This window comes from Canis lupus, chromosome 12, assembly GCF_048164855.1.
Source record: "Canis lupus baileyi chromosome 12, mCanLup2.hap1, whole genome shotgun sequence".
Classification (NCBI taxonomy): domain Eukaryota; kingdom Metazoa; phylum Chordata; class Mammalia; order Carnivora; family Canidae; genus Canis; species Canis lupus.
The window spans coordinates 11,386,311-11,413,000 of NC_132849.1; the positions used below are offsets into that span (position 1 = coordinate 11,386,311).

The 26,690-nt window shown below is 39.4% G+C and overlaps 1 protein-coding gene across 3 annotated transcripts in view; it reads right to left on the minus strand.

Annotated features, from left to right (window-relative positions):
- MAB21L3 (mab-21 like 3) overlaps positions 1-26,690 on the minus strand; it is a 53,653-nt gene that overhangs the window by 17,005 nt on the left and 9,958 nt on the right. The window contains exons 1-2 of one of the 3 annotated variants that reach the window (XM_072769643.1): positions 5,235-5,441; positions 4,445-4,690 (exon numbers count right to left, since the gene is read on the minus strand). The exons of 1 other annotated variant lie outside the window; for it this stretch is intronic. In XM_072769643.1, the coding sequence (XP_072625744.1) occupies positions 4,445-4,492 (48 nt within the window). In that variant the 5' untranslated portion in view covers positions 4,493-4,690; positions 5,235-5,441. Of the gene's footprint in view, positions 1-4,444; positions 4,917-5,234; positions 5,442-26,690 lie in introns of those variants that run through there. One more of the 3 variants, XM_072769645.1, reaches the window with a different exon arrangement.

Genomic DNA, 26,690 nt, shown 5'->3' on the forward strand with positions numbered 1-26,690 from the left:
CCCCAGGCGCCACCTGGAGTCAGTTCTTACCTCTACACACTTTGTGGAGTATGTGCTCTTCAGCAGCCCCAGAAGGGACTCAGGCTCAAGGTTTCCCAGGCTCTGACCCACAGACCACTTGTCACGCCCTTGGTGTCAATCACAACCCAGAAACCCCAGGTGGCTTCCCTCCACTCCTCCTGACCACAGCCTAGCAGAGGTAGGGCAAAAAGATTCCATTTCAGGGTGTGGAAAAGCAGGGAATGGGGCCTGAGGCAGCTTTATGGGGAGTGGTGTTGGGGAAAGAAGGAGGTGCCACCACACGCAGAGACTCGTGGCAGGCAGGAGCCCAGAAGAACTTTCATGCCAATCCAACCTCAGGAAGAACCCAGCGGCAGCCTTGAGGCAACCCCAACACCAGACCCATTTTGTAGTGTAGCTTTGAAACACATGTAAGGGGGAAACAGGGTCCTTTAAGAAGAAGGAATCAAGGCACATTCAGTCCAAACATGACCTCAGTGCCCGCCTGAGTTTCACATGCCCCCTCTGCTGCAGATTAGGTCAGTGAACATAAGAGTGCATTTCTTTTTAAAAGGCTTCATTAAAAAAAAAAAAAAAAGGCTTCATTTGTGGGGACATCTGGATGGCTCAATGGTTGAGTCTGCCTTTGGCTCAGGTCATGATCTTGGGATCGAGTCCCTCATCGGGCTCCCCGCAGGGAACTTGCTTCTCCCTCTGCCTGTGTCTCTGCCTCTCTCTGTGTATCTCTCATGAATAAATAAATAAAATCTTAAAAAAAAAAAAAAGGCTGCATTTGTGGATGGGACAAAGCATGAGCAGAAATGCATCAGATGAAGTTAGTCGGACACATGATGCTGGATGTGTAGTTCCGTCCTCTCATTCTCCCTTGGGTCGCACTGACCCCGGAAAGTCATGCTACACTTCCTGGCGTGCAGATTCAGGTACTCTAATGCAGCAGGGTTTCTGCAAACAGAGTCATCAGAGGCCCCCACGAAGGGTGCCATGCATTTTCTGCGGGCCTCCTTCTCTCTGGGGCAAGTGCACCTGCCCATACACACGTACACAGCCCCGCCCCAGGCCACTTTCCTCCTCCCCAGCCACAGCAGCCAGCAGCTGTTGCCCCACCCTCTTTGCTACTATTAATAGCTCAAGTTCAGAACAATTTACTGTTTCAAATGTAAATGAGTGAGAATTCAAGGTTATTGCCTATAATAACACCATTCTGATTCACTTGCATTCCGACCTGCTTTCTCCAGACAGGTAGAGGGGCGGTGCTAAGGAACATGTCAGGAATGTCACACAGGTCTGGCCACATCATAAGCATGTGCCCTGTGAGACTGTCACCCACCATGAGTGTCCCTGGGGATGGAAAGCAGAGAACTTCCTGCCAGACATCAGGAAGTCAGATATTTAATTCTGGAATTGCATGAAATTCAATCAAGTTTAAAAAAAAAAAAAAAAAAACAGGACCAGCACCATCTCTGTCTTCCAGGGTTAATGATCTTAAAAGGATGGAGATGTAGGTGCTACATACAGGTGAGATAGGAAGCCTTCAATCTCCATCTTCTCAGACCCATTCTTTCCTGAGCCAGATGCTAGGGCCCTGCAGACTGTGCATGACTCCGCAGAAACCACAGCGACAGTTGCACTATGGAGCTGAGACAGGAGGGACACTTCCTGAGAGCTAGCTCCCTTAAGCTGTCCAACAATCCTGAAGGGTGGGTGCTATGATTATCCCCATTTTTCACAGGAGGAAACACAAGTTCACAATGTGTAAGTACTTCGCTCTGGGTCTCTCCAGAGTCAGTAAGTCCCGCAATGGGGATCTGTGTTGGGCACTGCCCATGCCTGGCAGCCCATGTTCATAACCACTGCACGGCTCTGCCTCCCCAGGGACAAGGCTGCAGGGCATGAACCCACACTGACTGCTTGAATGGGGTTCCCTCAGCCTGGAAAGCCTCTTCCATACTCATCCACCTGTTCAAACCCCCTGTGCCCTCTGGAGCTTGGTCTCCACTCCTCTAGCTGTGCAACGCCTCCTGCATGAGAGCTAACACTCCTCTGCTCTCCCCTAGCACCATGTGGGAATCTCTGTTGTAGCCCTTGTGGTTGGCCATGTGTTATAGTAAGCATTCTCCTGTCTGCACAAGGAACATCCTCCTTTTGCCCTCAGTTATGTGCAAAATCTGCAGGCGGGATAGGGCCATCCTTAAAGATACCCTAAACTACATTTTTCCTCTCAGTTAGCAGGCCACATCCCAGATTTGTGTGTTGGGCACAGTGTTTTGCACAAAGCATGTGCTCAGTGTGTTTGTGGAGATACAGAGGGTTTAGTAGAGCAAATATGGCTTTGGAGTAAAACAGAATTTTCTTACTGACACCTCAGCACTTTCACTATCCAGCTGTGTGACTCTGGACAAGTTATTTAATCTACAAGAGCCCATTTCCTCCTCTGTAAAAATGGAGAGACTGTGCACGTGGTGCATGGTTGCTGACAGATTAAATGAGATATTGCCCGGGCCTCAACCTGCCAGCACCTTTTTCACTATTCTTGTATTATCTTCAATGAATCCTAAAGATATTCTGACCATACATGTACAAAGATACTGTGTGAATATCAAGGGCAATGATGACATCCAAGACATTATTATCCCCTCCAAAAACTTAGAAAGAATAAAACAATATTTAAATTGTCACTTGAGATAATAATAGGAAAGGTGTCAAGAGTCAATATACGAGTGATTGCCAAATAAATATTGTTAGTAATAGTTATGATGGGAGTTCATAGGGAAGCCAAAACATTCTGTGCTAGGGTGTCAGGAAAATCTTTCTTGATAAAGTAAGCTCTGAGCTGAGTTTGAAGGATGAATATGAACCAGGGAAATGGAGAGGAGAGAGGCTGTCTCCCCTGGTAGAGGAGAGAAGGGGAGCTTGGGACTTAGACCTCCTCAGGGCCTAGAACTTGTGAGTCAGGATTGGCAGCCTTACCACATACAGGGACAGAGCGGGGACACACATGAGAGGGAGGGTGGAAGGGGGTGGATGTCAGACCCAGGAGTGCTGTGGCTCCCAGAGAACCCATGAGCACACTCTCTGTTGAACAAACAGCCCCAGCCCACAGTTGCCAGGCAAGAAACTGGGACCTGTGGCTGTCAGGTATTCTGATGTTTCCCTTTTTTTTTTTTTTTTTTAAATTTTTTTTTAATTTATTTATTTATGATAGGCACACAGTGAGAGAGAGAGAGGCAGAGACACAGGCAGAGGGAGAAGCAGGCTCCATGCACCGGGAGCCCGATGTGGGACTCGATCCCGGGTCTCCAGGATCACGCCCTGGGCCAAAGGCAGGCGCCAAACCGCTGAGCCACCCAGGGATCCCTCCCTTTTTCCAGAGAAGATGAAACTCTGGATTTCTGTGCAAGATCCCACTATTTTGAAATGCTTGTAACAAATTTGAAGCAATTTAAAAATATTCTGCAGGCCAAAGAAAACCTGTGCACAGGCTGGTTCAATGTGTAGAGCACTGTTAAGAATCTCTGCTATTGGAGATGCAGGGAAACATCATGGAAAGATAAAGTATTACTTGGATGCCAGACTGAAAAACGTGGACTTTTTTCTTTCAGAAAACACAAGTCCATGGGGAAAATGCCTGGCAGCCTCCCTTTATTCCTTTAGAATAGCCCCCAAAAGGGAAAATACGGGACGTCACTTTGTTGGCTATAATTTTTATTATTGTAAGTGTCCCCTATTTATCTAAGTGGTTTGCTTAAGAAATCAACTTTATTTATCACTGTGATAATGAACTCTACTTTGTTTACTTGGGAAGGCGTGTCCCTAAAACTTAGACAAATCCCTAACCTTAGTTTTTAGTTTTACAGGTGGCTCTGGGCCTTAATAGCTTCATCAGTAAATGGAAAGCCTTAATTAAGTGAGATCATATTTAAGGGGCCTTCAAGTTGTAATGTTCCAAGAGTCTCTGCCTCTCTACAGAAGAAATTCAGTTAACTGTTAATTGATGTGATAAATATGATATCTATCTTTAAATCGAGCAGTTTTAGAGTTTCTGAAAGGCATTCTTAATCCCATTTACTCTTTTTCTAAGGCCCTATTATCACCCATTTTACAGAGAAGAAAGCTGAAGCTCTGGCAGGTTAAGTGCCTTGTTCGTGACAATACCCAGTATCAGGGGCAGAGCCAGAGTTCCAACCCACATTCTAACTTTCTGTTCCCGTTTAACTTTCTATACACAACGTGCCTCTGGCACTTAGAACCTTAGAGAGAAGACGAAAATAAGATAAGTCCCTAAACACTCTTATGAGTGATGGTCTTGGGTTCCTGAGGAGCATTTCATGTATCTTTGGAAGCAGCCTGACATCCCTTCTGAATCCAGGCTGGTGGAGTGGGAGGGAGCCAGGTGGGAACGTGGGAGAGCAGTACTTGTCCTTACCTTATTCAGGAGGCATTCTTCCAAGTCTCCTGCAGTTGGGGATTTCATGACTTCTTGGTCAGTCCCCAGTGGAGCAGCAACGTCTTGGTTTGTCCGTCAGTGGAGGACAGTACTTGCAGGTTGGTTTCCCAAGAACGTTAGTCTCGGCGCTAAATTTCTTTGAGGATGTATACATGGACCAGAGACTGGTCTTTCCAATTCTTCCCTCCAGCTCTCATTTCCAAATCGGGAGCATCCAACTGTCATCTTTCAGGAAATTTTTTTTTAAAAAAGGAATTTAAAAAGGAGAGTTGATGGAATTGAAACTGAATTGGAGTCCAACCTAATAGGACTCGATTAAGCTCTATTGTCGGGTGCTTTGACCGAAGGGCAATATTCCAAGTTGTATTTCCCATTCAAATATTTAAAAGCTCCATTTGAGATAGAAACGCTCTGTAGTTGGCTTCTTCTCCACCTTTTTAAGCTCTTGTCTTAATGCTAGATGCATCCTGGAGCCCAGTATCTTATATCTCCTTGTTCTTATCCTGTTGACAGTAAATATTCCTTGCCCTCCAATCCAGAAAATCCCGCAGATTGATTTACCTTCTTTACCATAAACAAATAGGGAACTGCCAAACAACCAGTCAGGCACCCGTCATTCTGCCTGAAAACAAGCAGGTCCAGGTCTCATCAACCAAATCAGGGCACAATAATTTGCATGTGGAAAAGCGCGCACACACACACACACACACACATGCACACACACACAGGCATATCCAGAAAGGGCAGGACCAGGGACCCTTCTCCTCACCTGCTGAACTTTAAACATAATTTACCTCTTCCTGCTTGAAAGCTGGCAGTAAAAATAAAGTCAGTGTAAACAGGCCCCTTGAGAGTCAAGGAAACACTCTTGTCTGGTTTTGCCAGCAAAACCATGTTGGAAAACAGCTCAGGCAGTAAATTCCCAGTCTGGCTGGCTGGGGCTAGTTTTATTACAGAAAAAAAAAAAAAAAAAAAAAAAAATTCACAATGGCCTGATCTCCCTGACGCTGGTAAACATCAGAGACTGCTATCAGATGATCTAAAGAAATTACAGCGCTTCTGGGAGCCCAGCTCACTTCTGGGCAATGCTCTGAGTAAATGCCTTTCCAAACCCACCTCTGAGAGCTCAGCAACGGTGTTGGTTCCCCGGGCCACTCAGCTCTCTGTAACCACAGTATTTGCATATCTCCCCGCTCTGCCCGGACTAAAAGCCTCATCTGAGCCACACCAGAGCTCCCTGCTCCACCCACCTCATTAATCCCAGCGTTCACGCCAGCTTCTATAGGTCCCTTTTGTGCAATATTGTCGTATATTGAAATATTCTATGTAAATATTGTAAAGCTACCCTTCCACAAAACTGCCTTGATTTTCCATTTTCTTCTCTTTGTAATTCAGAGTTTCCTTCATTTGATATCAGATGCTCCCAAACATTTCAGAATCTTCTCTTGACCTAACCACTCGTCAGTTTTTCACAAACAGAACATGAGGCTGCCTCTCTGAATTTCCGACAACTCAGGATTTCCTCTCCACCTTCTTTTCGGCTTCATCAAAGTCCTCCTGGTTTCTCCCATGAGCTCTTGTTTTTGTCTTTACTTCTGCTTCATTACAATCATTAACTTGGGATCCCCTGTCCTCTGGTGGGCCTCTCTTACGGTTCTAATTTTTCCCCAGATGCCTATCAACCAGATGCACATATTTGCATCGTTCTCTACCTGTGGCTGCCCTACTTGCTCCAGCGTGGCCACAAATCAGAATGTTGAAACTGCATTTCTCTCACTAGGGCTCAGTGATGCTTCCCAGATGTGAACCAGGAGAACAACCAGTAGGCCAACTGTAGAGCCTGGGAGAAGGAAGAAGTCTGTGTTCCAGCCTCATTTTACCTGGACGTCATACCTGGCAAACAAGGGGTTATATAAGCACAACCTGTTCCTTACTCTCTGATAGAGTTTTCCATGGCAAAGCTTCCAATATATAGGGCAGTTCAACAGTGCAGACACTCTGACAGATTGGCAAAGAGGACCCTTCTTTGTAGATAGAGATCTCTGGCTAAGTGGCTTTTGGATTAGCAAATATTTATTGAGCAACAGTCTGCCTAAGGCACTATGCTGGGCCACAGAGAAAGATTCAAAGTTAACTCAGATTCTCCTCCTTTCTTGGGAAATAAATATCCTCATTTCTCATGACTCATGCCAAATGCAAGTATGAACATGCAAACCAGCTTTGGCTCAATTTCTATTGTGAGGACCAAGGAGTTATTTTTTAAAGTCAGTTTAGCAAGGTATTCAAAACCCTAAACCAACAATAGGAAAGTCCTAGGAAGACAATGTCACTCCTGATTTACCAACAGAAGTGTTTGCTATTGATTTACCTAATGGCTGCAATTTTCATTCCAAGAAGGGTTGGCTTGATCCAAATCAATCTTAAATACACAAATTTGTTACAGTTCACCAAGATTACAAACTCTGATGTATTTTTCAAAAACTTCCTTTAATCCTACGGTGACTCAAAGCTGACAGCTCCGAGGACCAGATAGAGACAATTGTCCATGCTCTGAGGAAGCCCCCAGCAGTGAAGAAGGCGGTGACTCTATCTGTTCTGTATCCCCACTATGGTCCAGTACCTAACACATAATTGACGTTCAATAGTGGTGAAAATTTGATTGCATTATAGATGAAATGATATTCTCAAATATAAGATATTTGGAGATACACAAGATCACTTTATAGGGCACCTGGGTAGTTCAGCCTGTTAAGTCCCTGCTTTCGGCTCAGGTCATGATTCCAGAGTCCTGGAATAGAGCTCTGAATTGGGGCTCCTTCTCTCTCTCTCCCTCTGCCATTCCCCCTTCTTGTGCTTTCTGGCTCTATCTTTCTGGCAAATAAATAAATAAAATATTTTTTAAAAGATCACTTTATAAAGTGTAAGTTTAATTTCATATATGAACGTATGACCTTTTAAATTACCATCATCTTTTATAAAAAGGCCTGAAATAAAAGAACTTAGCATAGTACCTGTCACATGATAGGATTTCAATAAATATTTGTTTTCACACTTCATTTTCTTCCCTAGGGGGCGGGGGGAACCCTTCTTTTAATGTATCTGACTAACTGTCCTGGTCTTATCTCATGGGTAGGATCTTTCATTGGGTTGGTCCTTGGAGTCCCATCAGAAAGCTAGTCTCCTTTCCTGTTATACCAGAAATGGCAACTGAGATCATCTGAATTTGATCTTTGTGTAGGTCCAGAGGTAGAAGAGCCCCAATTCAAACACCTGCATAGGTTGGGCAGGTAGTAAAATAAATCAGTATAGAGCAGAACAATGGAAAGGGGTGGGGTCTATGGTGGACTCAAGAATATATTCCCTATCTAGGGAGGATACTCTAGGGAGTGTGTGTGTATTAAACAACACTGTACTATCAAATACTGGACAATACAAAACCCACCCTTGTACTCTATATTCCTGTAATACTAATATTATTGAAGTCCTCTGAAAGGTCATTGACATCTTCTCTGGACCTTACATAGGCAATCCTCTCTGCTTGGGTACTCCCTTCTACCACCTTCCCTCTTCACTAGGCCAACTCATATACAGACCTTCTCTAATTCTTAAGGCTGAGTAGGGGACTCTATGTAATGCTCCTAGACCACTTGCTGGTTTACTTGTATCTATCACATGTTGTATTGTATGCTCCTCAAAGGGAAAGTACTTACACCTACATAGAGTGGGTGCTCAATAAATATCTGCAGAATGAATGAATGAGCAAACACCTGAATAAATGAGGGTGGCCCCTTTTCTCATTCTTCAGTCTAATCTCATCCTACCTATAGGCCTAAGATAAAGTGAGAAAAGTGGAAGGTAAATAATGAATAAATGTTCATTGGTTCACTTGGGAGCACCATTAACAAAAACAGGGGATCAGATAATGTTCCTTTTAAAAGCTGATTTCAGGGATCCCTGGGTGGCGCAGCGGTTTGGCGCCTGCCTTTGGCCCAGGGCGCGATCCTAGAGACCCGGGATCGAATCCCACGTCGGGCTCCCGGTGCACGGAGCCTGCTTCTCCCTCTGCCTGTGTCTCTGAGCCTCTCTCTCTCTCTGTGACTATCATGAATAAATAAATAAAATCTTTAAAAAAAAAAAAAAAAAAAAAAAAAAAATAAAAGCTGATTTCAGGGACGCCTGCGTGTCTCAGTGGTTGAGCGTCTTGCCTTTGGCTGAGGTCCTGGGATCGAGTCCCGCATCGGGCTCCCCAAAGGGAGCCTGCCTCTACCTCTGCCTATGTCTCTGCCTCTCTCTCTGTGTCTCTCATGAATAAATAAATAAACTCTTAAAAAAAAAAAAAAAGCTGACTTCAACTCAGAAAGAGCCGAGCAACAGGATAAGATGTTTGCAACTGAAAGAAGCTACTATTTATAGCCTAAAAGTCTCAGGACTGCTGAAAAACTGCCCAATAATTAGAAGATGCCATGTGGATCTTGGAATCCAAACACCCATGTGTCTTTGTAAAAGTAACGGCTCCATCTGGCCATGTCAATAAAAAGTACATTACTTCTTAGCTGCAATTATTATCATAATACATCCAGAAAGAGGAGAAGTCTTCCAATATCAGCCTGAAGGGAGAAAACATATGTTTACTTAACATCAATGACTCTATCACTTGTATCACCCATGATCAAAGGAAATAGTGAGGAATAATTAGTGCTGTCAACTCCAGGTTTTTATACAGCAAAGACAACCTATTTTAGTTACAAAATAGTATACACTAAATGATTCCAGTTTGGGCTCGAGGAAAGGAAAGGAGACTATCTAGAAATGTTTTCCTCTCTCCATGTGTCCACCCATCTATATTTCTGTACACTGGAATGTCATTCTGGATTTTCCTCATTCAAAGGGCCCATGCTGAAAGGCAACCCAGAAACTTATTTTCAACAGAGACCAGTTGTTGATGTAATAAAACTCCTGTTATGGCTTAGATGATGATCTATTTTCAAATTAAATAGTAAAGGATGTTTCCATTTTCATATCTCCCTGCCTGGTAAGTGGAGCTCTGTATTTTCATCAGAAATTTTTCCTTAAGTCAGTGTACAGCTTCCTTCTCTCTGGGCTGAGTCACGTGAGGCTGGCATGTTTTTCAGTTGACACAACAGAGAACACACTGAGAGTAAGGGAAGTGTTGAAGGAAGAAGACATTTGGTTTTATTAACTGGTTACACCATGAAGTTAACTGGTAACTTTATCAGGTGTGTATCTCAGTTTCTGTCATGCCTGAGTTAGGAGGTAGCAGGACATAGGGGATAGGAGGGATCAATTGCTGCTAGTTCTTGGTCACACAGTGGACTGCTTTCTCCCCCACCCACCCTCTATTGCTCATTACATTACAAATATTTCTGGTTTTGTTTTTGGTTTTTATTTTTTAGTTAAAAGATATCCAGATAGAAGATGCAGACACAGAGATCAATGGAACAAAATAGAAATTCCAGAAATAGACTTACACCAGTACAGCCATTTGATCTTTGACAAAGTGTAAACACAGTTCAGTGGAGGAGATATTCTTTTCAACAAATGGATATTGGAACAATAAGTCATCCATAAGGAGAAAGAAACCTTAATATAAAGTTCATACCTTACATAAAGATTAACTCAAAATAGATCACAGGTCTAAATGAAAAACATAAAACAATAAAAGTTTAAGAAGGAAACACAGGATAAATCCTAGTGACTGGGTCACCTCTTTAAGGTCTTAGAAATAACACCAAACTGATGATCCATAAAAAACCCCCAACTGATAAACTGGACTTCATCAAATTAAAAATGTTCATTCTTCCAAAGATACTGTTATGAGAATGAAGAGACAAGCTAAGGACTAGGAGAATATATCTGAAAATTATCTACTCCATAATGGACCTGTATCCAGAATATACAAAGAACTCTCAAACTTAACAGCAAGAAACAAATAACACAATTAAAAATTGGGGAAAGAACTGAAATAGACAATTCACCAAAGAGGATACGAGGATGGGAAATAAGCACATGAAAAGATGGGCAAAATCACTAACCATCAGAAGAATGCAAATTAAAAACACGGTAAGATACCATTGCTTACATACTTACTTGAATGGCTAAAACACTGACAATACCAAGTGCTGACAAGTATATGGGGCAACTAAAACACAATACATTTCTACTGGGAATGTGAAATGGTACAGCAACTCTGGAAAATGACATGGTGATTCATCATAAAGTTAAATATAAGTCTGACCCCCAAATAATCCCACTGTGAGGTTTATAGCCTAGAGAAATGAAAACTTGGTTTATATAAAAAACTTGTCACAAACATTTGCAGCAGCTTTATTTGTAATAGTCAAAAGCTGGATACCACCCCAAAGCTCTTCAACAGATGAATGGATAAATAAACTGTGGAACTAGCATGCAAGACTACTATGCAACAATAAAAAGCAACAAACTACTGATAAACACAATGTGGGTGAATCTTAAATACACAATGCTGAGTGAAAGAACCCAATGTCAAAAGGTTACATATTGTATGATTCCATTTACTTGGCATCTTAAAAAATTATCAAAAAAGACTAAGCTATAATGGTGGAGAATAGCTCAGTGGTTGTCTGGGTGTTTGGGGGTGAAGTGAAGATGTGACTACAAGCAGATAACTGAGGGAGCTTTTGGGTTGGTGGAACTGTTCTGTATCCCAATTTTGGTGGGGTTCTCATAAATCTATGTGTTAAAATTCATAGATCTTTTCACAAAAAAGTGCTACCATAGATAATTTTTAAATTTTTTTAGTTGTCGACCTAGGGTTTGCAATATATACTTAAAACTAATCCAAGTCTACTTTCAAATAACACTATACCACTTTATGGGTGGTATGAATAACTTATAATTACAAAATAATCCTAACTCCTTCCTCCCATCCCATCTATCCCTGGTCTCATTGCTATCATTCATTTTACTTGCATATAAGAATATATAAGTAGTACATACACATAGAATACACATAAGCATACATAATTGAATACATCATTGCTATCACTTTGAACAAATCACTTTCTGTTAGCTCAATTAAGAATAAAAAAATAAAAGTTTTTACAAATGTTGTTAAAATGTCTATACTACCCAAAGCAAATCTACATGTTTAATGCAATCCGTATTGAAATACCAACAGCATCTTTCACAGAACTAGAAAAAAACAATTTAAGAATGTGTGGGGAATCACAAAAGACCCTGAATTATCAAAGCAATCTTAAAAAGAAAGCAAAGCTGGAGACATCACAATTCCACACTTCAAGTCACATTACAAAGCTGTAGTGATCAAAACAGTATGGTTGATGGCACAAAAAAGACACATAGATCAACAGAACAGAATAGGAAACCCAGACATGAACCCACAATTATATGGTCAATTAATCTTCGACAAAGCAGGAAAGAACATCTAATGGTTAAAAGACAGTCTCCTCAGCAAATGGTGTTGGCAAAACTGGACCGCATCATGCAAAAGAATGAAACTGGACCATTCCCTTTCACCATATATAAAAATAAACTCAAAATGAACTAAAGACCTAAATGTGAGACCTGAAACCGTAAAAGTCCTTGAAGAAAGTAAGGCAGTAATTTCTCTGACATCAATTTTAGCAACTTTTTTCTATGTAGGTGTCCTGAGGCAAGGGAAACAAAAGTTAAACTATTGGGACTACATCAAAATAAAAAGCTTCTGCACAACAAAGGAAATGGTCAACAAAACTAATAGGCAACCTTTGGAATGGGAGAAGATATCTGCAAATGACATACCTGGAAAGGATTAATATCCAAAATATACGAGAACTTATAAAACTGAACACCCCAAAACAAATAATCCAATTAAAATATGGGGAGAAGACATAAACATATATGTCTCCAAAGAAGATGTACAGATGGCCAACAGGCACATAAGAAGATGTTCGTTATCACTTACCATAAAGGAAATGCAAATCAAAACCACAATGATATATTATTACTTCACACCTGTCAGAATAGCTAAAATCAACAACACAAGAAAAAATAGGTGTTGGTGAGGATGTGGAGGAAGGGGAACCTTCTTGGTAGGAATGCAAACTGGTGCAGCCACTGTGAAAAATAGTATGGAGGAGCCTCAAAAGGTTAAATATAGAACTATCCTACAACCCAACAAATACACTACTAGTTATTCACCTGAAGAATACAAAACTATGAATTCAAAGGGACACATACACCCCCCATGTTTATAGCAGCATTATTAACAATAGCCAAATCATGGAAACAGCCCAAATATCCATTGATTAATATATAGATAAAGATGATGTATTATATATATACATATATATAATACTCTACAGATTCATATATACAGATATATATATACACACACACACAATGGAATATTATTCAGCCATTAAAAAGAATAAAATCTTGATATTTGCAACTAACACATATGGAGCTAGAGAATATTATGTTAAGTGAAGTAAGTCAGTCTGAGAAAGACAAATGCCATATGATTTCACTCAAATGTAGAATTTCACTCATACGAAGAAGCAAAGCAACTAATCATGGGGGAGAAAAAGACAAACCAAGAAACAGACTCTTAATTATAGAGAAGACACTGATGGTCACCAGAGGGGAGGTGGGTGGGGGGATGAATGTAATAGGTAATGGGGACTAAGTAGTGCACTTGTCATAATGAGTACTGGGTGATGTGTAGAAGTGCTGAATCGCTAAATTGTACACTAAAAACTACAATGTATGTTAGCTAACTGGACTTTAAATAAAAATTTAGAAAAAAAAAGGAAAAAAAAATTACCTCTTTCAATGCTCTTCTTTATATAGATCCAACCTTCTGACCTATGTTATTTTCATTCTCTAAAGAACTTCTTTTAACATTTCTTTCTACTTAGCAACAAGTAGACTCTCAATTTTTGTTGGTCTTTATCAAGTCTTCCTTTCTCCTTCACCTGTGAAGGATAATTTCACAGGGTACATAATACTATATTGGTAATTTTTATTCTGTCAATGTTTTCAATATTTTACTCCACCCTCTTTCTATTTGCATCATTTAGGAAAAGTTGGAGATTATTTTTACCTTTGTTCTCTAAAGGTGTTTTTTCCCTTCTTTCAGGATTTTTTTCATTGTCTTTGATTTTCTGTAATTTAAATACGATATATCTAGATTTAGTTTTTGTTTTGTTTTTGTTGTTTTGTTTTGTTTGGCATTTGGCACTGAGCTGACTTGGTGTTCTCTGAGCTTCTTGAATCTGTAGTGTGGTATCTGCCATTTCATTTGGGAAGTCTTGGTCATTACTGTTTCAAATAACTCTTCTGCTTATTTCTGTGGTTCTTCTGGCATTCTCATCACATGTATGTTACACTCTTTGTGGTTGTCCCACAGTCCTTAGATGTTTCGTTCTGTTTGTTTGTTTACAATCTTTGTTCTCTTTGCTTTTCAGTTTGGAGATTTCTATTGAGTTAGCCTGCAGCTCAGATTCTTTCTTCAGGGTGTCCAGTCTTTCATGAGCACACCAAAGGCATTTCCCTTTCAGTGGTCTTTATCTCCAGCACTTCTTTTTGGTTCCTTCTTAGGATTTCCATCTTTCTGCCTACAATGCTTATCTGTTCTTGTATGTGGTGTGCTTTATCCATGAGAGCCCTTCACATATTAACCATAGTTGTTTGAATTTTCCTATCTGATACTTCCAATATCCCTATAATGTCTGATTCTGACTGTGATTTTTGTCTTTTCATATGCCTTGTAAATTTTTTCTTGACAGCTGGACGTTCTGGGTAAAAGGAACTGCTGTAAAAAGGCCTCTAGTAAGGTGGTACTGAGGTCCAGGGGGAAGGGAAGCTTTCTCTAGTCCTATGATTAGGTTGCAGACTTTTAGTGAGCCTGTGCCTCTGGACTGTGGACTTCATTAGTGTTTCTCAGTTTTTCCTTCCCTCTTGAAGTGGGACAGTATGGCTAAAATAGGCTAGAGTTGGGTATCTTATTTCTTTCCCACGGAGAGCTAAAGCTTAATTGAGTTGGGTATTTCTTTGCTTCCAGGTCAGTTCTTGATAATACCCCAGCAGGTTAGGCTTTGGTTAATGTGTTTTTGCTAAAGACAGCCTTATTAAAAAGAACAGATTGCTCTGGTATATTTAAAAATGGCTCCTCCCTCTACCCTGCAGGAAGCATGAGGACATTTTTTTCTAGTGATTACTGTAAGGATCTGGTCAAGAACCTAGAGGTAAATCTCACAAAATCGTGGAGGCCCTCATGACTGAGTCCCTGGAGTTTTTATCTCAAAGTTGTCTACACTGAGCCTCCAGCAATGTGCCAACCATAGTTCAGGTTTCCCTGCTCTGCTGCTCATTCCCAGGAAGGTTTCTTTCCCCACATTTCTGCTTTGGTAAGCTGGGACTCTGTATATTCACCTGTCTGTCTCCTCAGTTCAGAGGGCAGTGGCCTGCCCTGTGGCATCTCCCTCTTACTAATCCAAGAAGAGTTGTTGATTTTGTTGGTCTGTTCAATATTTTACTTGTTAGGATGAAGTGGTGACTTCCAAGTTCCTTACATGTGGAATCAGAGATCAGATATGCAGTATTGTCTGTTTTGAACTCTTGTTATTAGAGCTCATATACTGCTAATTATTAAAATGCTAGTCATGGTTTTATTTTTATTTATTTATTTATTTATTTTTTAGTCATGGTTTGAAACATCAAAATCAGACAGCTAACAAGTCAGATTGAAATAATTAAGTCCAATATTATGAGAGAAAGGTCAAGAAGGTCATTCTGGATATGTAAATGTCCTATTATTGCCTTGCACAGTAATCTTTCTGAATGATACTTTTTAATAGCTAGATATACTAGAGATTTTTAAGAGTATGTAAGAAGAAGGAGGAAGGGGAAGAAAAATACAAAATGAAGGTAACAGTTTTTATTTTGGAATAATGGAATAATTATGTGCTTTTATGTATGCATTTTTATACATTTTCTATAATGAGCATATGCTATTTATAATCAGCAAAAGGTGCATATGCTATGAATTCTATTTAAAATAAAACAAAGTAAAAACTTCATTTCTTGATGCTTCCCTTATATTTGCTTTCTAGTTTTGCCAATATTATTCTGCATAATTAGCAAACAGATTGAATTTTACAAATGTTTGAAAGTAGGAAAATATTATTAGCACAACTGTAAAGCATATATATCTGTGCTGGTTTTCTTTATTAAGATGTATCATGCTGAGGCAGGAAAGATATAAACAGAAGAAAACAAAAATATATGTAGGTCAGAGGCAGTAAGAGAACATTCATAAATCATTTTGCAGTACATGTCTATCTTTTCAAGGTAGCTATACAATTTCAGGGGCAAGTATTTGACAGAAATATTTGCAAGTATTTGGGGGAATTTCAAAAGAATCTTCAGAATGCATAACCAAACTCATTGCCCTCCTGCTTAGTATGAGTTCTGTGCTGGGTGCCAACAATGCAAAGATCCTACTGATTCCATAGATTCCTTCATTAGGTAAAGTTAGAGAGTCAAAACCAACGTATAAAGAATGGTATCATCAGTCCTGTACTGATAGGTCATGCCCCAGCTGGCACAGATAAATTGCTGTAGGGAATCATGGAGAGGAAAGCTGAGAGCACACTGAGTGCATACTAAGGAAGTAAATGCTATGGGAGGTAGGTGGGAGAGAGTATCTTAAGCCAGGACACAGGCACAGAGACACTGTCAGGGACAGAACAGTCCACCTGGAGGATGCCTGACTAGTTTGGAGACATTATCCAGGACACTGGATTGAAAGCTAAGATATTTTGATGTTTCCTTATAGGCAGTAGAGAGTCTTTGAAGGATTTTGAACAATATGCTGATATGATAGAGATTGTTCTTTAAAGTAACTTACTTTGCAGCTAGTTGTCTATGGGATTTTCCATCTCAACTAGCCTGTCAACCTTAGAGGCAGAGATTGTATCTGGTTCACTGCTGTCATGGGACTCAGAACTGATACTAGACATTTCAACATCCAGTGTGCAAATCAGAGAAGGGTGGCCCCTTTCTCAATCCTATAAGGCTAATGTTTGATGAGCTGACCATCCCTGTGTGAGCAAGACATTCCACAGAGAAGCAGTCCACGCAAAGTTTTATGGGTTGGCAAGTAGAGCACATTAGATTTCAGCCCCACTCATCCCTCACTCAGGTATCTTTATGCAGTACACAACCTAAAATTAGGTGCAGACCCTGAGAAGCCACACACGGGGTACTAGTTCAGAAGTGATCCCACTAGGCAGTGAACCAGGGTAAGAGCAGTAGGGTTAGGAAGAAGAGGAGAGATCTGAGTGATACTTAAACTCTCTAGCACTTTGGCTGAATGGCTGCTCTAAGAGGTCTTGGGTATTGTCTACCACAAACATAGGCCTTTCTTACAAATTTGCTTGATTCAGCTCCTCAATGACACCTCTGTTTTCAAAGCCTTGTCTGAGGCATTGGCTTCTCCATAGATTGGCCTCAGTTTCCTCCAATCCCATTTGATGGTGTTCAAGCACGAGAACTTACTCAAGGAAGTTTGTTTTTTTGAGTCAATAGTACTTATAAATCCTATCCTTATGCTATCCTAGAAAGAAGCTTCAAAGGATGTTCAACAATTGGTTGTCAATAATATTGTGGTGGTGAAAAGAAAATGGTGGGGGTGGGGAGAGAGATTATTTCTTTTATGGGTTTCTGTGATATCCATGAAGACCACTTCTACCAGAGTGAGGTCCATCTGAACCCCACACCACTCAACATCTTCTATCCCAGAAACACTTGTTTGCCTTGTGTCATTTCTGGTTGCTCCATCTTGGTCTCTTTCATTGGTGCTTCCTCTTTCACTGTACATCTCTTTGCCAGAATTCCTTCTAGTGGTCTTGTGTTTTATTTTTCACTTACTTTACATACCTATTTAGCAGTCCTACCCATTCCCATGACTTCAAATATCCCACTTCCATGACTCCCACTGATAACCTCCAGTTCATGCCTCTCTTCCAAACACCAGGCCTTACAGTATCTTGACCATTTGGCATTTTCTTCTAGATATCTTGAGGATTTCTCAAAATCAACATATCTAAAACCTAACTCATTAGTTTTCATCTTCTATCATGAAAATAATAGTGAAACCATTTGAAATATAAAAGAAAAAATAAGAACTCTACCTTGCCTCTATATTTGTATACATATATCACTTAGGTTTTGTTTTGCTGTTTCTTTTTACAAAAATAGGATAATATTATATATACTCCTCTACATCTTGCCCCTAACAATGTAGTGTATAAATCACTCCTCACTCTTGCCCTACTATGTTTGCTGCTATAGATAGAATGGACTCTTTAAATAGCTATATAGTAGTCCATTGTATAAATGCGCCACGATTTACTCCACTTCTGATGGGCATTCTTTGCCTGGAAGGTTTGAGGTTTCTGCCTGGAAACAATGCTGCAATTCACCTATCTTTTTCAGTAGTCTAGAACAGCTTAAATAATATAATAAATGTCTTTCCTTCAAAGCTCAGATACAACTTAGCTGCCAAAGCATTCTGGCCTGGTCTGGCCCTTTTAAAAGTGAAAAATCTCCATTTTTAAACATTTCTCAAAGATACTATGTTTAATTTTTCTACCCTTCCTAGAGTCAGTGTTGGAAGTTTACATGTGACTCAAAAATCATCCATTTCCTCTAAATTTTCAAATTTACTGCCACAGACTTTACATAATGTTACTTTATGATTGTTTTCATCTCTTTCATACTAAATTCTTGATATTCCTCTCAAATCTTTTCTTCGTCCAGTTTTATGGATATCAGAAAAAAAGAACCACCATCATCCCCAAGTTGAAGTCATCTTTGACTCTTTCCCATACTTCATCTTCCACATTCAATCTTCCCTTCAACTCTGCTTGCTTCCAAGAAAGCTCCTGGGTCTACCACCAGTGCCACTGCTTCTCTATATCATCATTACATCTTCCCTGGACTATTCAGTATAAATCATCCTTCTACTTCCTTGCTTGTACCTCACCACCATTTCCACACTGGGGTGAGCAGTCTTGTTTTTGTTTTTGTTTTGTTTTTTATACAGAAGTGGTGGAAACCAATTTTTATTTTATATATATAAGCCCCAAAGAGATGTGAGACTCCTGGTAATCTTAAAAAGTAATCTTAAAAATCTTAAAAAGTAATCTTAAAATACCCATTAGTTCATATCACTCTCCTGCTCAAACTCTTAAATGGAATTACATTTTTTCAATATATTTTTTAAAGATTGTATTTATTTATTTGAGAGACAGAGAGAGAGAGAGAGAGGCAGAGAGCACAGTTGAGTGGAGGGGGAAGAAGAGGGAAAGGGACAAGCAGACTCTGTGCCAAATGCAGAGCCTGGCAGGGGGCTCAATCCCATGACCCCGAGATCATGATCTAAGCTGAAATCAACAGTCAGATGCTCAACTAACTGAGCCACCCAGGCACCCCTGGAATTGCATTTTTGTGGTAAGTTCCAAAGTCCTTTTTTATGCCTACCATCTTGTGTCCTGATTCCTGACTACTTCTCAACTCTCATTTCTCAGTAATCCTCTCCCAAAGACTTTTAGCCCCAATTATCTTATTTCTCTAAAAGCACTAAGCTAGAAAGGATGCCTTGTTTAATAAATGCTGGTATAAAAACTGGTTCTCTACCCTGAATAAAATTAAGTTTTCTTCATCCTACCTCACACCATATTTTTAAGGTAAAATAAACTCAAATTTCTTAAATCTTGAAATGAATTTTAAGATAATACATGTAAAATCTAGGAAATTAGGTTTCAATCAAGAAACCCAGAAGCTATATAAGAAAATACAGGGACACCTGGGTGGCTCAGCAGTTAAGTGTCCTCCTTTGGCTCAGCACATGATTCTGGGGTCCTGGGATCGAGTACCACATCGGGCTCCCTGCATGAAGCCTGCTTCTCCCTCTGCCTATGTCTACCTCTCTCTGTGTGTGTGTGTGTGTGTGTGTGTGTGTGTGTCTCATGGATAAATAAAGAAAATCTTTTTTAAAAAAAGAAAAAGGAAATACAGATATATTTGATGATACAAACATTAAAACGGATTATGTGAACAAAGGCACCACAAAAACTAAAAAGGTAGATAATAGTTTGGGATAAAATATTCACAAAGTAAATGAAGAAAAAAAGTCACTATATGTGTCAACAAAGAGCTCTTACAAATGAATAGAAACAGACAAATATTCCAATAGAAAACATAGGGGAAAAAATAAGAGGAGAATCTCTCTCGCGCTCTCTCTCTCTCATACACACACACACACACACACACACCCCATCATCACCACCACCACCAAATCAAAATGTCCAATAAAATAGGAAAGATGCTAAGCTCATCTTATAGTGCAGGAAATGTAAAATAAAGTAAGGAATTAAAGAAGAAATATCACTTTTTACCTATCTGACCAGCAAATGCTAAAAAGAGTAGAAAATTCTGTTGCTGACAAGGATTTGGGGGAACAATGCTTCTGACATTGTCAGTGGGACACCTGGGTGGCTCAGTGGTTGAGGGTCTGCCTTTGGCTCAGGTCGTGATCCCGGGGTCCTGGGATCAAGTCCCACATCAGGCTCCCTGAAGCGAACCTACTTCTCCCTCTGCTTATGTCTGACTCTCTCTCTTTGTCTCTCATGAATAAATAAATAAAATCTTTAAAAAATGTTTTTGAAACACTGTCAGTATAAGTATGAATCATTATTATATTTTGGAAAGTTTTCTGACAATATATATCAAAATTTTTAAAATATGTCCCAGAAATCTCACTCTTCAGAATTCAACCCCCCAAAATAATCATATATAAAAAAATACCAGATACAAGTAACAATGATGATGCCATCAATATTAATAGTTGACATATATTAAACACATTTCATGTCAGGTACTATTTTAAATATTTTACAAATATTAAGCCACTTTATCTACATGACAACCCAGCAAAGGTAAGTGCTATCATTATTTCCATTCTACAAGTGACCTAGAATATAAGTCCAAGAATGTATATTATAGCATTATTTATGATGGAGACAAAAGGACTGCCTATCGATGGTAGTTGAATAAAATATGACCATCCACATCATATGACAATGTGCAACTATTTGAAAATGATTAGGATTTAGTGGTTCTCGACATTAGCTAAATCATCTGTGGAGCTTCTGAAAAACATAGATGCTTGGAACCTACCCCAAACCAATGTATATATATACATTAACCTCAGATGCTGATATATATGTGTGTGTGTGTGTGTGTATACACACTACCCTCATATATATGTATGTATGTACCTTATATACACACACACACACACATACATATTTTTCCAGGTTACTATATAATATATAATGTATTATGATATGTATAATAACCTGAAAAAGTATGGAAACACGCAGATACAGTTATTAGTTAAGAGATGGGATAAAATGGCTCACAAGTGGGGGAAAGAGGGGGAGAAGGCAGAGACAGGTTGGGAAGAAACAAAAAAAGAAAGAAGCTTTCAGCTGCAGTTTACCAGATAAAACAACATATATTATCATAGTAGTTATCTCAAGGAAGTGAGATTTCAGGTAATTTTTTAATACTTTCCCATATAAAATATATTTTCTATAAGCACACATCATTTATATAATCAGAAAAAATATTCACATTATGACTTTTTTAAAATGATGTGTTACTTGTAGCTCAGATAATACCCTCTGCTGGATCCAGTTCCCCTTGATTCATTGCCTAGCTAACCCTTTTCCTTGAGGCCTCAACTAACATGGCAAATTCTCAGAATTACATTGAGATGGGTATGTGCTCTTTCACACTCAATCCTGTCCCACCATCGTTTGCACTTAGTAGAAGCCTCCCAATTCCTTCTCTCCCATTACCATGACAACCCCCATCAGTCACAAACAACCAGAACAACCAGCAAGTAAAGACTAAGCCTTTATCCCCAGCTCATGTGGTTTTATTTCAAATAGTCATCTTGTTTCTCTGTAAATTCTTGCCTTATTACAATATCAAGTGGCCAGTCATCAGCACTGGAGACATCCAAGGACTCTTGGACTCTCGGTACCATGAGCTGCTTAGATTCTGGTTTCCTCTTCAATATCCAATTAACAGAAAGATTATATAAATCCTCAGCTTTCCAGCTCAATCTAACTATACCTCAATCATTAAATGAGACTACAGTGATCTAAGATAAAGGGAAATGTTGAATGACATCAGACAACAAATAAATCATACAAAAGCCCTATCAACAAGGACATAAAGGAAACAGCATATAGATCAACCACATCTGCAATTTTTGTACCCCAGCTTGAGTGCCTAGTATAGTTCACCATAACTTCTTTTGATTAACAATCTCTGGAAGTTTCCTAAACGAAAATATCTATTATAAATATTTCAGGTTAATTGAGATGAGTTAAAGATATAGCAAATTATGGCTGTAATTACTGGGAAATTATAACATTTTTCTTCACAAGCTGGGGACAAAGCAATTATTCTTCATAGTTTATAACTCTGAATTGCATAAAATCCAACTACTTCTTGAAAGACTGATAAGTAAAGTAGACAGAAAAATACATTAAGTGACAAATTTGTGATTTGAGGATCTATCAATAACTTCATTTTAATCTCTTGATAAGTAAATTCTGCATTTCCTACCTCAGAGTCTTAAGTAAAGTCTTTACAATAGCTGCGTTCATTTAGGTTAAGCTGTAGAACACTGACAACATTCTTCTTTATGTTAAACATGGCACCACAATGAAAAGTAGCAAACTCATGGAAGAGAAATGAAAAGGACTTATTTTAATGATGAGAGAAACACAAACACTGAATTGTAACACAGGATGATAATGAGTACAACAGTGATAAATGGATACAAGACCATTAATGTTGCTAAAGTAAATAAAAGCAATGTTGCCCAGCAGGTTAGGGAAAAACTTCATTGAAGAAGGAACATTTAGACTGACCCTTAAAGGTGAAAATGATTCATGAAGGTTTAGGAAGAGAAAAATACTTATGAAAAGAAAATGCAGCTTCAAAAGCATGGAAGCAAGTGATGTCAGTGAAAACGGCAGAGTAAAGACCTTCAAAAATTCTCTCCTCCAGGATCCCTGGGTGGCGCAGCGGTTTAGCGCCTGCCTTTGGCCCAGGGCACGATCCTGGAGACCCGGGATCGAATCCCATGTCGGGCTCCCGGTGCATGGGGCCTGCTTCTCCCTCTGCCTGTGTCTCTGCCTCTCTCTCTCTCTCTCTGTGTGTGTGTGACTATCATAAATAAATAAAAATAAAAATAAAATTCTCTCCTCCATAAAAATAATGAGAAAATTGGCATCCGTGGACAGAATCAACTTTCTCGGAAAACAGTAAATTAATCAAAGCCTTGCAGCAATCTGGGCAGGATTTATGGTAGAAAAACTGCTGAATTTGGTAAGAAGAAAGAATTCTGTGCTGTTTTAACTTTTCCTCTATTTCACCCACCAACTCAATAGTAGCCTTGAAAATCAATAGCCCAGACTCATGGTGAAGACTAGCAGGCTGGTAGCCACCAGAGGAAACAGAACACGGGTGGAGTTCCTCCAAAGCCTCATTCCCAGAGAATTATTATTTCATCAGGCTACTAGTTCCTGTCCTTGCTGTCTATACCTGACCTCATTTGCTGTCTATATTTGACCTGACTCTGGATTTTTCCAGTACAAACAGACTTGTTCCTAAGTACATTTGTCAAAACAATTATAATCAATTGTTTAACTTTGTGGCTACCTGAAGAGATGAATAATATTTGCGGCAAACAATGGACCAACCAAGAACTTAAAAAGAAGAGCTGGGGAATGAGATGTTCGTTCATAAAGGCTTTGGAAAGCTTCTATGTATTTCTGGAAATCTGAAAGGCTATGCCTACACACAGGATTGTGCACATTCCCATGGACTGTGAAAATGCTCAGAACAGACTTGCAAAGGCTCTATGCTCTCAACTCTGGGTGACTTGAGGCTTTCCACCGCAGGATGTTAAAGCTAAGGCAAAGTTATAGGCTGCTGGGCTGTTTGTTGAAGGCATACCTCCAACACACAACAGAGTCCCCTAACAAAGACTGGGAATCATATTGGTTCCAGGTGGTTAAGGAAATCTCTGTCTAATCACTGGCTAACCACTGAGCTAAATGAGCAGAGACTTCAAGGGCCACATATAACATAGAACACAGACTAAAGAATTAGGCCAGAAAAATCAGTAAATAAACAAAATAACCATAATAAGTAGAAACAACAACAACCAGGGAAGGGAGGAAGCTGATTTACACATTTGTCATGTTATATATTTAAGATGTCTAGTTTTCAACAAAAAATTATGAAACATTCAAAGAAAAAAGAAATGATGCAGCATACACACACACCAAAAAGCAATTAATAGAAACTGTCCATGAGGGAGCCTAGACATTGGATTTACTGGACAAATACTTTAAGACCACGATCTTAAATATGTTGAGAGAACTAAGGGAACCACTTCTAAAGAACTAAAGGAAAGTATACAAACAATTTCTCATCAAATAGAGAATATCAATAAAGAGAATTTATGTAAAGGAACCAAGTGGAGGGCAGCCCCAGTGGCGCAGTGGTTTAGCGCCTCCTGCAGCCCAGGGCGTGATCCTGGAGACCCAGGATCAAGTCCCACGTCAGGCTCTCTGTGTGGTGCCTGCTTCTCCCTCTGCCTGTGTCTCTGCCTCTCTCTCTCTCTCTTTCTATGAATAAATAAAATAAAATCTTAAAAAATAAAAAAAAAGGAACCAAGTGGAAATTCGGGAGTTTAAATGTATAATAACAAATGAAAAAATTCACTAAATGAGATCAATATCAGATTTGAACAGAAAGAAGAAAGAATCAGCAAACTTTAAGATAGGTCAGTTGCAATTTTCCAGCCTGATGAATGGAAGTAAAAAAAGAATAAAAATCAACAGAACCTCAGGGACTTGTGGGAAATAATTAAGTATACCAACAAACTCATTATAGGAATCCCAGAAGAAGAGGAGAGAAGAGAGGGCAGGAAGAATATTTGAGGAATTCCTAAATGTGATGAAATATTATTCTACATATCCAAGAAGCCTAATAAATTCCAAGTAGCAAAAACTCAGAGGTTCACACCTACACACATCATAAACTGTTGAAAGACAAAGAATCTTGAAAAACTCAAGAGAAGAGTGTGATGAATCATATACAAAAGATTCTCAATAAAATTAACTACTGATTTCTCATCAGAAACCATGGAGGCCAGGAAGTAGTGGAATGACATATATGATGTGCTAAAAGGAAAAGGAAAACACAGGGGTGGGGCAAGATGGTGGAGGAGTAGGGTCCCCAAGTCAACTGTCCCCACCAACTTACCTAGATAACTTTCAAATCATCCTGAAAAACCTGTGAATTCGACCTGAGATTTAAAGAGAGAACAGCTGGAATGCTACAGAGAGAAGAGTTTGTGCTTCTAACAAGTACAACTCCTTTTTAGCCACTCTGCACTGATCAAAATGACTAGAAAGAAGAACTCACCACAAAATAAAGAATCAGAAACAGTACTCTCTGCCACAGAGTTACAGAATTTGGATTACAATTCAATGTCAGAAATCCAATTCAGAAGCACAATTATAAAGCTACTGGTGGCTCTGGAAAAAAGCATAAAGGATTCAAGAGACTTCATGACTGCAGAATTTAGATCTAATCAGGCTGAAATAAAAAATCAATTAAATGAGATGCAATCCAAACTGGAGGTCCTAATGACGAGGGTCAATGAGGTAGAAGAAAGAGTGAGTGACATAGAAGACAAGTAGATAGAAAGGAAGGAAGCAGAGGGAAAAAAGAGAAAAACAATTAAAAGACCATGAGGAAAGGTTAAGGGAAATAAATGACAGCCTCAGAAGGAAAAATCTATGTTTAATTGGGGTTCCAGAGGATGCCGAGAGGGACAGAGGACCAGAAAGCATATTTGAACAAATCATAGCTGAGAACTTCCCTAATATGGGGAGGGAAACAGGTATTCAGATCCAGGAGATAGAGAGGTCCCCCCTAAAATCAATAAAAACCATTCAACACCTCGACATTTAATAGTGAAACTTGCAAATTCCAAAGATAAAGAGAAAATCCTTAAGCTAGCGAAAGACAAGAGATCCCTAACTTATCTGGGAGAAATATCAGATTAACAGCAGACCTCTCCACAGAGACCTGGCAGGCCAGAAAGGGCTAGCAGGATATATTCAGGGCACTAAATGAGAAGAACCTGAAGCCAAGAATACTATATCCAGCAAGGTTCTCATTCAGAATAGAAGGAGAGATAAAGAGCTTCCAAGATAGGCAGACACTGAAAGAATATGTGACTACCAAAGCTCTGCAAGAATATTAATAAGGATTCTGGAAAAGAAAGAGGAAGTCCAAGTAAACAATCCACAAAAAAGGGACTGGATAGGTATTATGATGACACTAAATTTCATATCTTTCAATAGTAACTCTGAATGTGAATGGGCTTAATGATCCCATCAAAAGACACAGGGTTTCATACTGGATACAAAAGCAAGATCCATCAATTTGCTGTCTACAAGAGACTCATTTTAGACCTAAGGACACCTACAGCCTGAAAATGAAAGGCTGGAGAACCATTTACCATTCAAATGATCATCAAAAGAAAGCTGGAGGGGGGGCGGGTAGCAATCCTCATATCAGATAAATTAAAGCTTATCCCAAAGACTGTAGTAAGAGATAAAGAGGGACACTATATAATACTTAAAGGATCTATCCAACAAGAGGATCTAACAATCATGAATATTTATGCCCCTAATGTGAGAGCTGCCAAGTATATCAATTAATTAATAACCAAAGTAAAAACATACTTAGATAATAATACACTAATACTGGGAGACCTCAACACAGCACTTCTGCAAATGACAGATCTTCTAAGCACAACATCTCCAAAGAAACATGAGCTTTAAATGATACACTGGAGCTGATGAATTTCACAGATATTTACAGAACTTTACATCCAAACGCAAGTGAATACACATTCTTCTCAAGTGCACATGGAATTTTCTTCAGAATAGACCACATACTGGGTCACAAATCAGGTCTCAACCAATACCAAAAGACTGGGATTGTCCCCTGCATATTTTCAGACCATAATGCTTTGAAATTTGAACTCAAT